This window comes from Perognathus longimembris, chromosome 28 (genome assembly GCF_023159225.1).
Source record: "Perognathus longimembris pacificus isolate PPM17 chromosome 28, ASM2315922v1, whole genome shotgun sequence".
NCBI lineage: Eukaryota > Metazoa > Chordata > Mammalia > Rodentia > Heteromyidae > Perognathus > Perognathus longimembris.
In genome coordinates this window covers 55405674-55422262 of record NC_063188.1, presented here as the reverse complement: position 1 = coordinate 55422262, position 16589 = coordinate 55405674, and the positions used below count along the sequence as shown (strand labels likewise).

The 16589-nt window shown below is 35.3% G+C and overlaps 1 protein-coding gene across 1 annotated transcript; it reads left to right on the top strand.

Moving 5' to 3' along the window:
- Positions 1-496: 496 nt before the first annotated feature.
- Positions 497-15799, top strand: Gpr174 (G protein-coupled receptor 174). Its single transcript, XM_048336569.1, has 2 exons — positions 497-540; positions 12639-15799. The coding sequence occupies exon 2, from the start codon at positions 13196-13198 to the stop codon at positions 14195-14197; it is 1002 nt and encodes a 333-aa protein (XP_048192526.1). The 5' UTR covers positions 497-540; positions 12639-13195; the 3' UTR covers positions 14198-15799.
- Positions 15800-16589: the final 790 nt, after the last annotated feature.

Below are 16589 nucleotides of genomic sequence, written 5' to 3'. Positions count from 1 at the left end.
AGGGGGAGGGGGGAGGGGGGTATGAGGGACAAGGTAACAAACAGTACAAGAAATGTATCCAATGCCTAACGTATGAAACTGTAACCTCTCTGTACATCAGTTTTATAATAAAAACTTAAAAAAAAAACGATGTGGCTAATCACATCTTGAACTAGTCAGAAAAACTAATAAAATACTGCAAATAATGCCATTTGATGAAATTTTCTTTTAAAAAAACTTATCACCAGTTATGATTTAATACACCATTCTTTAGCTTTTCCCAATGTATGTTTAAGGGAAATGAGTTTGGAATAAATAAATAGCAAGCCAATATGTAAATTATTTTAAACTAACTATAATCCAAAATAATTCCATAGGTTTATAGGTGTCCAGAACTGCAGAATTTCATTGTAATGGATAATAACATACAGGTAAGTAGCTAGCCAGTGGACAAAATATAATCAAACAAAACAGCAAATAGTTTAATAATAAAGAACATTATCTTTTCTCACCTGCAAGTTTGGGGAACTAGTGCCAGTCCAACATATTTTCAGATATTTGGTGAGTCCTCAGGCTGTGGTGGGGGAGAGACTTGTAACTTCCTGTCTTATGAACGCAGCAGTCTATGGCAGAAAAAGTAAAAATAGCTCCACATTGCTACAAAGAAGTACTCTTTATTTCATTTTGATGTATGTGAGTAGGTGAAACACTTTCTTTTTTAAAAATCTTATTTGCCTTTTTAACCTGATTTCTCCTGATTTTACTTTCGTACAATGTGGTTGTTCAAAGTATATCTCAAGAGTTGATAACTTGTAAAAACATAGTGAGTGTGTTTTTGAGTTGAACACTTTGCATAAGCTCATGGCATGCACATGAAATGGTATATCTCCAGATGGATGTTTTGAAAAAGTTCTATGACCTTGATAGTCCACTGTTGGTGTGAAGGAGATGCTTCTACTTTGTTATTTTGCTTGTTATTGAAATTGCTTCTCACATTGTGATTATTTAGGGGAAACCATAGTTTCCAGGACTTATTTTCATCCACTGGTAGAGGAACAACAAAGAACATATTTTCTTGTTGGAGGTAGGTGGGAGGGTTGAGCCTGTAAATAAAAGATCTGAATGTACCTCTCAATATATCAAAAAGGTAAGTGTGATTGGAAAAAAAAAATTCCAGAAGTCAATACCAGTAATTAAAATGCTAGCCTTTAAAGAATGTACTATAAAGACTACTTAGATATGAATAATTGAGAAAAATGCTTCTAAAAACATTATAACATCTATACTTTTCATTAACAGGCATTTCCTAAAAGTCTCCTAATGGGCTTAAGTAAAGTCTGTTCAAAGTGTTGTAGGAAAGACACAGATGAATAAGAAAAAGTCTTCATTCTCAAAGAGCTTATAATCTAGATGTTGTATATACAACTAACTATATAATAAAATAAGTTGCAACATGTCAGACTCTGTTAAGAAAACCAGGAACATATTATGGCTATTCCAGAAAGCAGGGTTCTTGTAATATTTTCATACATGCACACAGTACACTTTCAACAAATTCTTCTCCTTTACCATATTTTTACTCCTCTCTTGAACCCCCTACATACCATGAATACATTCTAATACAAAATAAAACTGAACAAAAGGAAGCAGGGCTAATCCACATTGGATGACAAGGAAATCTGGGAGGAAAGAAGTGGCGTTTCAAGAATTTTCATCAAGCCAAGCACTCATAGTTCAAATCTGTAATCCTACCTACTCATGAGGCTGAGACCTGAAGGATAGGAATTCAAGACACCCCAGAAAGAAAAGTCAGTGAGACTTCATCTCCAATTAAGCAACAAAAAGTGAGACTGGAGTCATGGCTCCATTGGTAGAGCAGCTACTGTGTGCAAGCCATTCTAATGAGAGCATGAGACATTGACTTCAAAACCCAGTGCCGGCACACACAAAAAAGGACTTTTATTGTAGTATATTGTACAAATATGAATGAAACCCACTGAATGAACTAATTGATGCTAATAAAAATGTGGGGGCAAAGAGAGTGATGATATTTATGCAGTACAAATATATCTAGTGTCATTGAAATATACACTTAAAATTATCACGATGTGAATTTTATGTTTACTTTACCTGAAGAGTATTTCCTTAAAATTAGTAGTATTAAAATTATATTTCAATTTTTTTAGAGTTTCTTTTTCTTTTTTATCTTTTCTTTTTTTGTTAAATTTTTATTGTCAAACTGATATACATAGCGGTTTCAGTTTCATATGTTAGGCATTGGATACATTTCTTGTACTGTTTGTTACCTCCTTCCTCATTCCCTCCTCCCCCCTCCTCCTTTCCCTTTCCCCCATGAGTTGCTCAGTTGATTTACACTAAACAGTTTTGCAAGTATTGCTTTTGTAATCATTTGTCGTTTTTACCCTGTGTCTCTCGATTTTGGTATTCCCTTTCAGTTTCCTAGTTCTAATACCTGTATACACGGTTTCCAATATACTCAGACAAGATACAGAGATAGTACAGGTAGAAGCATAGAAAGGGGATACAAGAGTATCATCAACCATAGAAGCTACAGTTTCACATCGCATGTTGAAAGTAATTACAACAGTGATATAACAGTCGTTTCCATAACATGGAGTTCATTTCACTTAGCATCATCTTATGTGTTCATAAGGATATAGCTATTGGGCCTTGTGATGCTCTGCTATGACTTGCCTAAACCTGTGCTAATTATTCCCTATGAGGGAGACCATAGAGTCCATGTCTCTTTGGGTCTGGCTCACTTTACTTAGTATAATTTTTTCCAAGTTCTTCCATTTCCTTACAAATTTGGCAATATCATTCTTTCTGATAGAGGCATAAAATTCCATTGTGTATATGTACCACATTTTCCTGATCCATTCATGTACTGAGGGGCATCTGGGTTGGCTCCAAATTCTAGCTATGACAAATTGTGCTGCGATGAACATTGTTGTACTGGTGGCTTTAGTGTGTTCTTGTTTGTGGTCTTTTGGGTAGATGCCCAAAAGTGGGGCTGCTGGGTCATAGGGGAACTCTATGCTTAGCCTTCTGAGGAATCTCCATACCATTTTCCAGAGTGGCTGAACCAGTTTACATTCCCACCAACAATGAAGTAGGGTTCCCTTTTGGCCACATCCCCTCCAACATTTGTCATTGTTAGTTTTCTTGTTATATGACATTCTTACTGGGGTGAGATGGAATCTCAATGTTGTTTTGATTTGCATTTCTTTTATGGCCAGTGATGTAGAGCACTTTTTCATATGTCTCTTGGTCATTCTCATTTACTCATCAGAGAAGTCTCTTTTTAAGTCTTTAGCCCACTTGTTGATGGGGGCTCTTGGTTCTTTGCAATTTTGTTTTGGAAAAGTGTAATTTTTTTAGTTCTGCATATATTTTAGATATGAGGCCTTTGCCCATTGTATGGCCAGTAAAGATCAAATTTTGTTTCACCCCTCAGTGTGAAAAAGAAAGTAATGATGGGAAACTGGAGCATAAGGACATTTAAGCTCAAGTAAAAGACTTTGACAGCAAAGTGTATACTGCATGTCAAGGTAGAATGGCATAGTGTAAACCTAGAGCATTTGGAAAGCTAGAAAGGGAGAATTGGGCTTTGAATCTTTGCTGTTTAGGTCTCTATAGTGTGAACAGTTGATGAATTTGGTACAACTTCATGGGATACTTTGAGTTGCTTCCACCTGATGAAGTCAACTGTAGAACTATCAGTCTCAAATAAAGTCATACTACTGAATGTATTAAGAGGTATGGCTATTGATCATGACAAAAATGTAAACAGAGGTAAGGCATGAATGCTTATTTATTATTCTGAAATAATTGTGGATGTTGCTGACGTATAAAGTTTAGTGAGTTCATTATTTTCTTGCTCATAGCTTTTAGATTGATGTTATTTAGTTATTTATATTAACCAGAATAAAAGCTTATAATCTTTTTCTCTGGAAAGAATCTACAAAATATTGAGAAGAAAGCTTCTTAGATGCTTTTTAACTTAAACTACAGTCTCCAAGTAAAGAATGGATGGTGTACTTGCTTTTAAAGCCAAAGAACAGTCACAAAAATGTTGGCCCAATTATCAGTTCTTCACTAGAATTCCAATCTTAAGTTACATTACTTTTCACTACACTGAAATAAGTAGATTCATGCAAAATACACAAAATGTTGCAAATAATGCCACTCAGTGAAGAAATAGTAACAGAGCACTATACAATAAACAACACAAGCATGCAAAATTCTAGTCACCTGTGACCTATGCATGAAGCTTCAAGGCCTGGCTTGATCCCAGAGTGAATGTGGAATAAGGCCTCTGATCTTTGTTAACACTTCATAACTGTTCTAAAGGAGAGGGAAAATTGTTGTGAATCTAGTACCTAGCCGTTTTTGTGAATACAAGTGTGTGAGTCATATAAAAGAGACCCATCTGATTCACTTTTCACATTTCTTTTCGATCAATAATTTAATGACATCTCAGATAAATATACTAACAGTTCAAATGAGGATCTACAATATTAGTTGATGTTTGATTTTTTTTTCTGGAGCACTAGGATGGTATCTGAATAACTATGTCATTACTGGAGTTCTTGGATCATATACACAATTGAGTTGCCACAAGTAGCTTTGCTTTGAAGTTAATTTTCCCACCTTACCTCTGTAAGGGGTAGTTTCAGGAAAATAGATATTTAACCTTTTAATATTTTATAGTCATCACTCTTTTCTTAAATATGGTTGCTTTCAAAGTAAGAAGAGACTGGGCAGGAGATGCACTGACAGCTGTTGTGTCACCCTTTCTGCTTCGATGTAAACCTAGAGACCATGTATGAAAGACAGAGTTGCTATTAATGGTGAATGATCAGTCAAGGAGTCTAGCTATTGTCACTTTTAGTAATGCTCTAGTGACAGAGACCAGAAAGACCGTCTGAGTACCAAAAGCTGTTAAATCACTGGTCCTGGTTCCTGGCAAGTTATTACTGCTTCTAGATTTTAGAGGCTTGTTTCCTGGAGTGAAGTTCATAGCCAACTATTTAGAATCTTGTTTAATTGATGAAATCTACTCTCAAATCACATAAAACATCATGGAAAATTGAGAAGTAACTGACTAGAATCCTATTTGTGGGAATTTTTACGAGTAATAACTGAGGGTACCATGTACCTTTAGAAGTGTATCACCTGTGTTTTCATATTTTAAATCTTAGATTATTTCCCATGAAAATTCTTTTTGTGAAATTGAAGATCTCACTGTTTCACGATTTGTATATTACTATATTCCTCTTTGGAATTCAATGCTGTAGATTTTGGAAAATATAATGTGGAGAAAATATTCCCAAATATAAATAAGACACAAGCAACTGTGGAAATGAAAGAAAGGTACAATGCACAACTAACAGCAAAAGAAAAAGCATACAAAAGCTCTGGGATCTATTATACAAGTTCCAGAAACTCTGAGTTTGTGTGTGGTTCTGATAGTTCCTGGGAAGGCCTGATCTTTAAAAGTGAGAGTCTGGCATTCCCAGCCAGAGCACTCTCCACCAGCCACAGCACTCTCCACATGGTGAAATTCTTATCCTTAAGGAAGAGGAGATTGGACCCAGAAAACAAGTAGGAAAGAAGTTTTTTTTCTGTAAAGGAAAGCTTTTGGTCCCTGAAAAATAATACCACATTAGGTAGCCATCTACACGAAAACCATGGCCAGCTCTAGGGTGAAGCTCCAAGGACACATTTTATTTTCCACTCTACCCTTGCTCTTTCTACCAGGTCTCATAAGTTTGGTTTATTCCTCCACTTTCACAGGCTATTAATCCTGTGAAGCAGTGGATAGGGCACACTCTCAAAGAGAAATTGCAAGAAGAACTGAAAAAAAGTGAAAAGAGCCAGAAGGATCTGATTATCTTGGACCTTAGTTTATTTTATGTAAGCTTGGAAGCTCATAACTTTCCTTTAAAAAATTCTCCTTCTTGTCCAAATGTTCCTGTCTGGTTTGAGACACAAGGTGAACATTCAGAAAAGCTGAGGAAAATACCCACAGCCCTGTCAGCACTGAGAACAGGAAATACATAGTTTTCCCTCTGTAACATAACTTGTGATCTTCTCATCACTTTTACAAATTAAAAATATTTGAAATTTAATGTGTAGAATAGATCTTTGTAAAATAGTGGCTTGTCCTCCAGGAAAAAAAATAGTTGGCATCACACACAGAGTGGTAAAATCAGAAAGCACTAATAGCCAGATTTTTGGGGGACTACATGCAATTTTAAGCTGTCTGCTCAGCGTTTTATAGTACCTATTAAAAGTAATTTAATACTTTCACTGTTTTTCACTTTGTATAGACAATAAAGGCTTGAATGACTCACAGGTTAAAAAATTGTAAGCAAAATGAGGGTTTATTCAAATTGCTTACAAAAGAACTTAGCATATAGAGACATAAAGGGATTGATTGGAGTATATTGTAAACATATATGAAAATATGCTAATAAAATCTCCCCTTACAGCTAATGTAATTTAATTAAAAAGAGAGAAATAGAAAATAATCTTCTCATTATATTAAGTTCTAATCTAGATATTAAATACACTTAAATGAATTTGACCTTCTGCTACATGAAAAAAGTAGATGAAATGTAAAGAAATGTAAAAGTCACTGTCTTCAGTTCACAGTTTTATCTGATATAAATAACATGCTATGGGAATTCAAAAGTGAGTCTCATCAATACCAGGCAGAAAATAATGAAAGCCTTTGTAGAGAAGATGGCATTATTTGATTTGGCCTTCAATGAGGAGCAAGATATAGATGACATAGAACAATTTATACTAAAGAATAATCGAGAACATAGGCAATGGAGATAAGAGAAAAAGTTACTGCCAGAAAAGTCTCTTGTTTTTCTTTACAGCCTATGATATTTTGTTCTAGAAATTTCTCAAATTGAAGACTCACAGATTTAATTCTATTTGAAGTTTGTTAAAATGCAGATCCCTTGGCTCTACTTCTTGGTATTGAGATTATATCTATCCAAGAATATGTAATTTTAACAAGCACTGCAGTTAGCTAAGGGAGCAGATTTAGAGAAACTCAACCTAAGAAAAAAAGGAAATAAAAAATAGACAACTATAAATTACGTGGTTAAGAACAAGACCCTGGGAAGTGGAAGCTGAAGGAAAACAACCAGCCTAAAATTTTTATGGATGTTAAGGAGGGGCATGCAATCAGGTAGTGTCTGAAGTACTGTTAGTGTTCAGTACAAGCTTGAATAGCTTTTGAGGCCATCCATCCGTAAGGTTACTGGGCTTTATTCACTGGTGATTTGAGACTGAGTGACTGCTTTTTGGCTGTCTCTGAGTAATTAAAAGAGTACTTCTAGAGCAGAGGAACAGGACACACTGTCTGCTGAAAAGGAAATGGATTTTAGATCTCAGCAGAGACATATAAACTCAAGTAAGTGAAAGAATTTCCTGGCAAAATGGCAGCACTCACAATAACGACATTGTCTGCCCATACATTTGTGTTTCCTCCTTTTACGAGGTTGAACTATAGAGGATTGAAGGTATTGAAGCTAAAATGAGTTGAAAGTTTGATTGGAGATGGCATCCAGGTGTGACATCTCTCCAAACTAAAACAATAATTTTATGACAGATTAAATAGGACAGATATGGAAATGCCATACAAAAATCAACTAGGCAGGCACTTCATAATGTGTTTACTTACTGTCATGTACAGTAATCTACCCTTTAGTACAGTTATACATGCAGTTGTGGGACAAGTTTTTCAGGAAGACTGTAAACTTGTTGACATGGAGAGTTATAGGAATGAAAAGCAAGCCTTAAGAATTTCAATGTGTCCGGACCAGAATCATAAAGTAATTGTTCAACTTTTTTCTGTTCAACATTTGTGTTTACTTATGCATCATAATGTTAAAATGCCTCCTACACACATGCATACACCTAATTAGCACCACATCATTTAGAGTAGCTTTGGATTGAGGTTTACTTTTCCTTGATTTTCTAAACTCTAAAATAAAGTTGGCTTTTGAATATGTTGTTGTCTATAACTTGAACTTATAAGGTTTCTGGGCAGGATTCCACATGCCAAAATAGTGTCTCTAGTGGAAACTAATACATCTGATAAAACTATGATTAGGAATTAGGTAATTTGATGATCTAGTGCTTTGATCATTCTCTGTATTAAACTTAAATACATATTTTATGAGTGGAGGAAGTGTTTAGGTATTATCAGCTAAAACTTCATAGGTTAAAAAACAACTTCTGCTCTGAGTGAGTCTCAGTAAATGATACAAGCTCTCCCTGATATTCATTTGAACCAGGTTTTCCTGGATAAGCAACCAAAATATTTGGCGCATATTTTTAAACATAAATGAAATATAGTAAAGCTCAAGTTTTGACAAAACAGATATGTAGGCACAAGTATTATTACAACTTCCTGCAAGAACTCCATATGAAATAGTTTCTGACACATAGATCATTGGAAATAAAGTATGATAAATTTCTGATGTTTTCTTCTTCCCAAATAAAAATTACAATTGAGGAAGGATAGACCGACTTTGCACTTAAAGTAAATCATTTAATATAGGAGTATAATACAGTGTATGATACAAGGTAGATTCTTACAAAAGAATAATCTCAAAGAATAATGATATAATTTAAGTAGTAGTATGATTATCTAAGTATGCTTAGATAAATGTGTTTTTATACTAAGTCTGACATAGAGTTTTCCCCTGGTTGGAAGCATCCTCCGTCAACTTTTCCTACTAGAAAACAATGGTCCCTAAATGGAGGTAAAGCATCATTAGCTGTCTCTTAAGGAATCCAGAAAAATTATAAGGGAGTTGCTCTACTCCATGTTTATAGGCTAAAATATAATAATGAAAATTCATGACATTAAAGTACTTTATATATATATGTTTATAAAATATCATCTTAAAATCCACTACTTTGTGTAAATACATATTAATAAAAATATTTTAATGTGGCCAGTGAGGGAATGAATGACCAATAGAATGAGTTTAGGCTTTGCATCCTTTATGTAGAGAACTCTTGACTTTTAGTTCACTGAACCGAGTATGTTCTTAATAATTTAAATGTGCCTTATGGGATTTCTCATTGTATGTTGACTAAGATCATATTTTATCAAACCATATGAAAATTATCATTCTGTTTCATTAGACTATAAGTTCCAGGAAGAAGGAGGTTTCTTTATGTTGTCTATAGTCCCAGTACCAAGTATGGTGCCTGGCAAATTATAAATTCTGAATAAATATTTGCTGAGTAAATATTTGATGTATCTACCATGTTCCAAGACATATTCTAGCTACCTCAGGGGATACAGAGGTGTATAAAGTCTGCTGCGTAATCTCAAGGAATTTCTGGACTTCCTGGGTTGTAGTGAGAAGGAGGAGGCCTGTGGAATAAATAAGACAGACACAAATCACCATAGCAAAAGGAAGAGAAAGTTAGATATTATAACAAGAGTCACTAATGGGATTCAAATAAAGGGGCAAGCATAATTGTGGTGAGTTGACCACAACATGTTTCAAGAAGAACAGGAAACTTGAGAAAGGTTTTTTATCAATAGATGGAATTGATAGGAAACAAAAGATGTTCAGATTAAGGTAGCAGAATGATCAGTCACTGTTTGTGAAAAGAACAGTGTGAAGAAGATGGGCTGGAGTGCTGGCTGTCACCAAAGTAGTATGACAAAAAGTTCTAAAGGTACATAGCTCAGTATTAGAAGCCATGTGCTACTAAACTACATACCTGGCAATTTGTGGGAAATGTGGGGCCAAGAATAATTTTAAAATATATTACCCCAGAAAAAATATGATGGCCTTATGAAGAATGGTATACTAAAGTAAGCAATTGGGATATTAAGCCAAAAAAGCCGGCCGGAACTAGAGTAGAAATTTAAAAATTTTAAATGGGAGAGTAGTAGGGATATATATATATATATATATATATATATATATATATATATATGTATGTATTTATACACACATACCTGTGGAAATATATAATATATTTATAAATGAGTAAAATAAATATACAACTGAGTTGGGATAACTGGGAGGGAGTTGCAGTTTTAAATAGGAATATCAAGGAAAGTCATATTAAAAGATACCATGAGAGAGAGAGAGGCGGGGGGAGAGAGAGATAGTAGTAGTATGAGGTTAGGTGCAATGTAAGGTCATTTAAACTCTGATCTCTTATCAAATACAAGTAAACAACATAATACTATACACTATAGTCTTCTATGCTGATAATACTAGATACAAAGAATTTATTCAATTTATAAATTCAAATTTATACCCTTTAACCATCTTTTCCCCATTTTACACTCCATTTCTGGAAACCACCATTCTACCCACTATTTCTATGGCTTTCACTTTTATAGATCCCAAATATATGGGAGATGATGTAATATTTGTTTTTGTCTCCGATTTATTTCACCTAACATGATGTCCTTCATGTTGCAAATGACAATTTGCTTCTTTTTAAAGCTAAATAGTAGTGTGTGCGTGTGTGTATGTGCACATACACTTGCATGAACATGCATGCCAGCTCTTTTTTATGCGTTCATCTATTCATCTGTTGCTTCTTACTTACCTTGATTAAGTGTCCTGGCTGTTGGGAATAGTGCTGAAATGAACATGGAGTGCACATGTCTCTTGGAGACACTCATTTCCATTTCCTTTGCATAACACAGACAAGGATGGAACTTACATATGTTAGCTCTATTTTTAATCTTTTTGTGGAACTACTGTGCTATTTATTTGGCATAATGGCTCTAAGAATTTAGAGCCCACCAAAGTATAGGACTTCCTAATCTCCTCATCTTCAACAGCACTTGTAACCTTTTTTTAAATAACTAAGTAGTTGTACAAAGGAGGCTTAGTTCAACATGTCAGTTTGTGAGTACGATGCATTTTAATCACCCCCTTCATCATTCTCCCCACCCTCCCAAACGTAGCCATTTCCTCAATATTCCTAGTTCCATTTTCGCATATAGACAGTGGACATTAAGACTGCACCCTCCTTCTCTTTATGTGTCTACTTCTCTTCTCTTGACCTCACTGTGTCCAAATTTTGTCCTTTGTAATAATAGTCATTCTTCAGAGTGAGATGCCCCATAGTGGTTTTGATTTACATTTCCCTTTTCATGTATCTATTGTTAGCAATTTATTTTTCTGTGAAAATGAGATTTAGATATACTTAAGGTGAAGAACCTTGAGTGGAACAACCTTTTCAGAAACAATGCTATCCGTGTGTGTGTGTGTGTGTGTGTGTGTGTGTGTGTGTGTGTGTGTGTAGCCCTGTCCTGGGATTGAACACACAGGCCTGGGAACTGTTCCTGAGCTTTTTGGCTCAAGGCTAGCACTCTAGCACTTGAGTCACACCTCCACTTCTGGCTTTTTGGTGAGTAATTGGAAATAAGGATCTCAAGACTTTGCTGACATGGCTAGCTTCAAACAAACATCTTCAGGTTTCAGCATCCTGAGCTAGGATTACAGGGGTGAGCCATCAGTACTTAGATTGATTTATTTTAGCACTATTCTTCTTATCCAAGACATCTCAAGTATTTCATAGTTCATCAACCTGAATGCATAGTTCATGTTACACATCAAGCTCTTTACATAAAATGAGCACTATATCTTCGTAAAAAAATGTGCTATTTTAGTTGCAATTTACTTACTAGGCACATGAACAATAATGATTCCTTGAGGAGTGCATCATGTACACTTTACACCACATGGATTTGATAATCCAAAGCAGGATGTTTCATAATTCCCATTTCATTTTTCTTCTTCCCACATATCTTTAAAGTCATTTAAGTCCTCCTAGATTTCAGCAGCCTTGAGGAAACTATCCAAGTCCCTAAGCGAAAATTTGTTTACCTCAGAACAAGGGTCATGGACCCAGCTGAGTCAACTTTCTGGGGATTTTGATTCTCTGTTCTGGTGCTATCGTTGGTCATCTTGGATAATTAAGAGGTGACTAAATGACCCAAATAAATGGAAGTATTTAAAGAGAGGCTGGTTGCCCACTTATTTTCAGACATCTGGGAAGGATTTGGATCAAATAAATGGCCCCCCCCCCAAATGATGGTTCAAGGATAAATTCTGAGCTGGCTATATCCAAATCATATGGGAAGCTTTAAAAAATACAAACATTGGGCCCTACCCCAAACATACTGAATCAGAATCTCTAGAGGAAACACCCAGAAAACTGTATTTTTTCTAAACCTGTCCAGATGAGTGTAAAGACCTATGAAGTTTGTGAAACAATAGTCTAGATGAGAGTTTCTCAAATCTTAATATGCACAAGATTAACCAGGGAGTCATTGTTAATATATAGATTTTGATCCTGCAAGTCTGGTGGGGTCAGAGGAGCTGAACTATTGAGTTGCTTCATAGATTTTGAGGAACAAAATGGGTAGATTATTTCTCAGATTCATTCTACTTGTACTTTTCTGTGGTTAGTATAAAGTGCTTGTAGAAACGATAGCATATTATCCTCACTCACATCAAAGCTTTCCATTCAAATTAATGTATTTTTCTATATATAGGGATTTTTAAAGATTTTTCAACAACCAGATATTAATTAGCTTGTTTCTTTTTTACTTGCAGCTTTGCTGTTGTTTCTCAATTTTAAGTTTTCAACACATACCTGAAAAAGTCTCAGGAATCTGTTCTGTGCAAGTTAGTCATCCCAGAAGAGTGACATTTCGGAACTGTATGCCAAAGGAAATGTTTCTTCTATGTGAGCCAATAAAAGAAAAAAGAAAGCCTGCTCAACACCTGTAAGGAGATGGCTATTATATGGAAATCTGAAGAACTGCTATATAGCACATTCATGCTCCAAGTGCCAAAGGAGCAAATGTTGTGATGTTCCAGAAGGCCTTACAATAGTGTAAACAAAAGGAGAAAGTTTATATCAACTTTTCATTTGTGTTTGCATATTGGACTTCCATGTATTTGCTGTAGACAAATCCAAGTCAAATATGCAGCTAATTGTTTGAAACATTCCAAAGTCATCCATAGAGGCTATAGATGTGGCAAAAAGATTACTTTTCACTTAATCTCTTCAAACTATTGGCCATCCTGCTTGTTGAAAGAGCAGTTGTTAATTGTGAATTTACATTTTGAATCATTATTAGGCAAGGTCAGTTTCTCTAGAAAGAATCATGCTTGCTAATGATACCTGTAACAGGACAGATGGTGACAATACAGATTTCCGGTACTTTATTTATGCAGTGACATACACTGTCATTCTTGTGCCAGGTCTCATAGGGAACATATTAGCCTTGTGGGTATTTTATAGTTACATGAAAGAAACCAAACGGGCTGTCATATTTATGATTAATTTAGCAATTGCTGATCTATTACAAGTTCTTTCTTTGCCGCTGAGGATCTTTTACTATTTGAACCATGACTGGCCATTTGGGCCTGGCCTTTGCATGTTCTGTTTCTATCTGAAGTATGTTAATATGTATGCCAGCATCTACTTCTTGGTCTGCATCAGTGTGCGACGATTTTGGTTTCTCATGCACCCCTTTCGCTTCATTGACTGCAAACAAAAATATGACTTGTACATCAGCATTGCTGGCTGGTTGATTATCTGTCTTGCCTGTCTACTCTTTCCTCTTCTCAGAACCAATGAGGATACACCAGGCAGCAGAACCAAATGCTTTGTGGATCTTCCTACTAGGAATGTCAATCTAACCCAGTCTGTTGCCATGATGACTGTTGGTGAATTAATTGGGTTTGTTACTCCTCTTCTGATTGTCCTGTACTGTACCTGGAAGACAGTTTTATCACTTCAAGATAAACATCCCATTACTCAAGACCTTGGAGAGAAAAAGAAAGCCTTGAAGATGATTCTAACGTGTGCAGGGGTATTCCTAATTTGTTTTGCTCCATATCACTTCAGTTTTCCTTTAGATTTCCTGGTCAAGTCCAATGAAATTAAAAGCTGCCTAGCTAGGAGAGTGATTCTAATATTTCATTCTGTGGCTCTGTGTCTTGCTAGTCTGAATTCATGCCTTGACCCAGTCATATACTATTTCACCACTAATGAATTCCGAAGACGTCTTTCGAGACAAGATTTGAATGATAGCATCCAACTCCATACAAAATCATTTGTGAGTAACCACACCACTTCTAACATGGCAACTGAATTATGCTAGATTAAAAAAAAAACTGAATGTGGCTTGGAATGCAAGTACATCAAAATACATCTGCAACACCCAAAGCAATGTAGAAATGTTCCCTGGAAGCATTCATAACTTTTCAGTTATGTTCTGTCTTACTTGTTTGGGCATGCACATCTTTATAACACAACCTATTTGGAGCATTATGGTCAACCATCATTGATGTTAATATGTCCAAATAGTAATTTGTCATCAATCTTAAAAAGATTTAAAAACTATAATATTTCAATTAATTTCTATACACACATTCTCTCAACAAGAGTCTTAATCTGTGAACTCAGGTTACAAAGAGATGACTAGCTTGGAGTCACCATAAGCACTTAGCTAATATGGACAGTGAACATCGCTTTTCAGAGGAAGTATAGTCTATTTACAGTAATGATCACAGTTTACATTCCAACATATTTTGGTTGGATTTCAAGTAGGATAGACAACATAATATTCTGTGTAAACAAAATGTTATAAACATAGGATCACTTTTATCTCCCATATGTGATTACAGTCCATGGTTTGAAGATACAAATAACCATTTTCATCATTCAGTGTCAATGTGAAACATCATTTGTCCTACATATTTGTTGATTGAAACTCTGGTTAGCTTAAACTAACAATAATATACAGATTCACATCAAGAACCCTCTATGACTATATAAAATGCTAGACTGAATCTACCCAGGGCAAGTAGCTATCCCGAGTCTACCCACAATGACCCCAAAGGCCTTTAGGCTGAGGAAAAAGCAGATTTATCAAAATCATACTTCTACCTTTCTTCAAGTATTTCTGAAGAACACTTCTGGAGATACATAAGCCTTCCAAGGTACAAGGTTTTTCATTATATCTCTATAATGACACTTAGGTAACTCTGACAAGTTACTGCACTTTCTGAGCCTATGGAAGAAATAGTGCATTAAGTAATCATGAAGTTTAAGCCAGAGTGAAAAGATAAAGCAAAGTCAAGTCTACCTGTTATAAATGATCCCAACATTGTATTTATTACTTCAATTAGGTGGCTTCTGTCATGCCATTTTCACAAGGCAGGACAGATTTGGAAGAACTCAGTTCTGTGAATCTTCAAACTTAATTTGATTTTTTTCTAGTTCAGCTTTTCTGTAGTCCTACCATTGTGAGCTCTACACACCTTACCTCCCAACAAGTGGAAAGAATAATTCCTTCTCCTTTGAAGGAAAGTGCAAAAGAACATTTTGGGAGCTGTGTACATCCTTTATAATACCTTACCTGCTACACATTTGATATTCTTCTGCAAGACAAATTTGAGGGATGAATAATAATTAAATCTGAGGTTTTAAAATAGTAGGATACTCCAAAACATGTTTCAGCAAAAAGCTCCAACTTCTCAAAAAGGCTGTATTTAGAATCTGTGGGCTATATAATGAAGACATGGTCCAGTTTTCATCCAGAAGGAATGTAAGAACCAAACAAGGTTTTTTATTTATTTAGAGGAAGAGGTAGTTTAAGAACACAGGATATTAATATATTTGAGGGGAGAAAATGTGTGAAATCAAAGTAAATTCTAATACTTAAGAATATTGATTTGCTTGAAATAACACTGTTAGAAAAATGACTGTGCTCATAACTATAATCTGGAACCAACCCAGATGCCCCTCAGTAGACGAATGGATCAGGAAAATGTGGTACATATACACAATGGAATTTTATGCCTCTATCAGAAAGAATGACATTGCCCCATTTGTAAGGAAATGGAAGGACTTGGAAAAAATTATACTAAGTGAAGTGAGCCAGACCCAAAGAAACATGGACTCTATGGTCTCCCTTATTGGGAATAATTAGTACAGGTTTAGGCAAGTCACAGCAGAGGATCACAAGAGCCCAATAGCTATACCCTTATGAACACATAAGATAATGCTAAGTGAAATGAACTCCATGTTATGAAATGATTGTTATATCACAGTTGTAACTACTTTCAACGTCCCATGTGTATCTGTCGCTTCTACTATTGATGATGTTCTTGTATCACCTTCCTGTGGTTGTATCTACACTATCTCTGTAATCTTATCTGAGTATATTGGAAACCGTCTATACTGGTATTAGAACTAGGAAATTGAAAAGGAATACCAAAATCAAGAGACACAGGGTAAAAAGAGACAAACAATTACAAAAGCATTATGCAAAACTGTTTGGTGTAAGTGAACTGAGCACCTCATGGGGGGAACGGGAAAGGGAGAGGAGAGAGGGGGGAATGAGGGACGAGGTAACAAACAGTACAAGAAATGTATCCAATGCCTAACGTATAAAATTGTAACCTCTGTGTACATCAGTTTGATAATAAAAATTTGAAAAAAAGAAGAAAAATGACTGTGCTGCTAGCAACAGTGTATCTATGTATATC

What these genes read in the sequence shown, in the direction of transcription:
- Gpr174 (XM_048336569.1), top strand. Translation starts at nt 13,196, where the DNA reads ATGCTTGCTAATGATACCTGTAACAGGACAGATGGTGACAATACAGAT.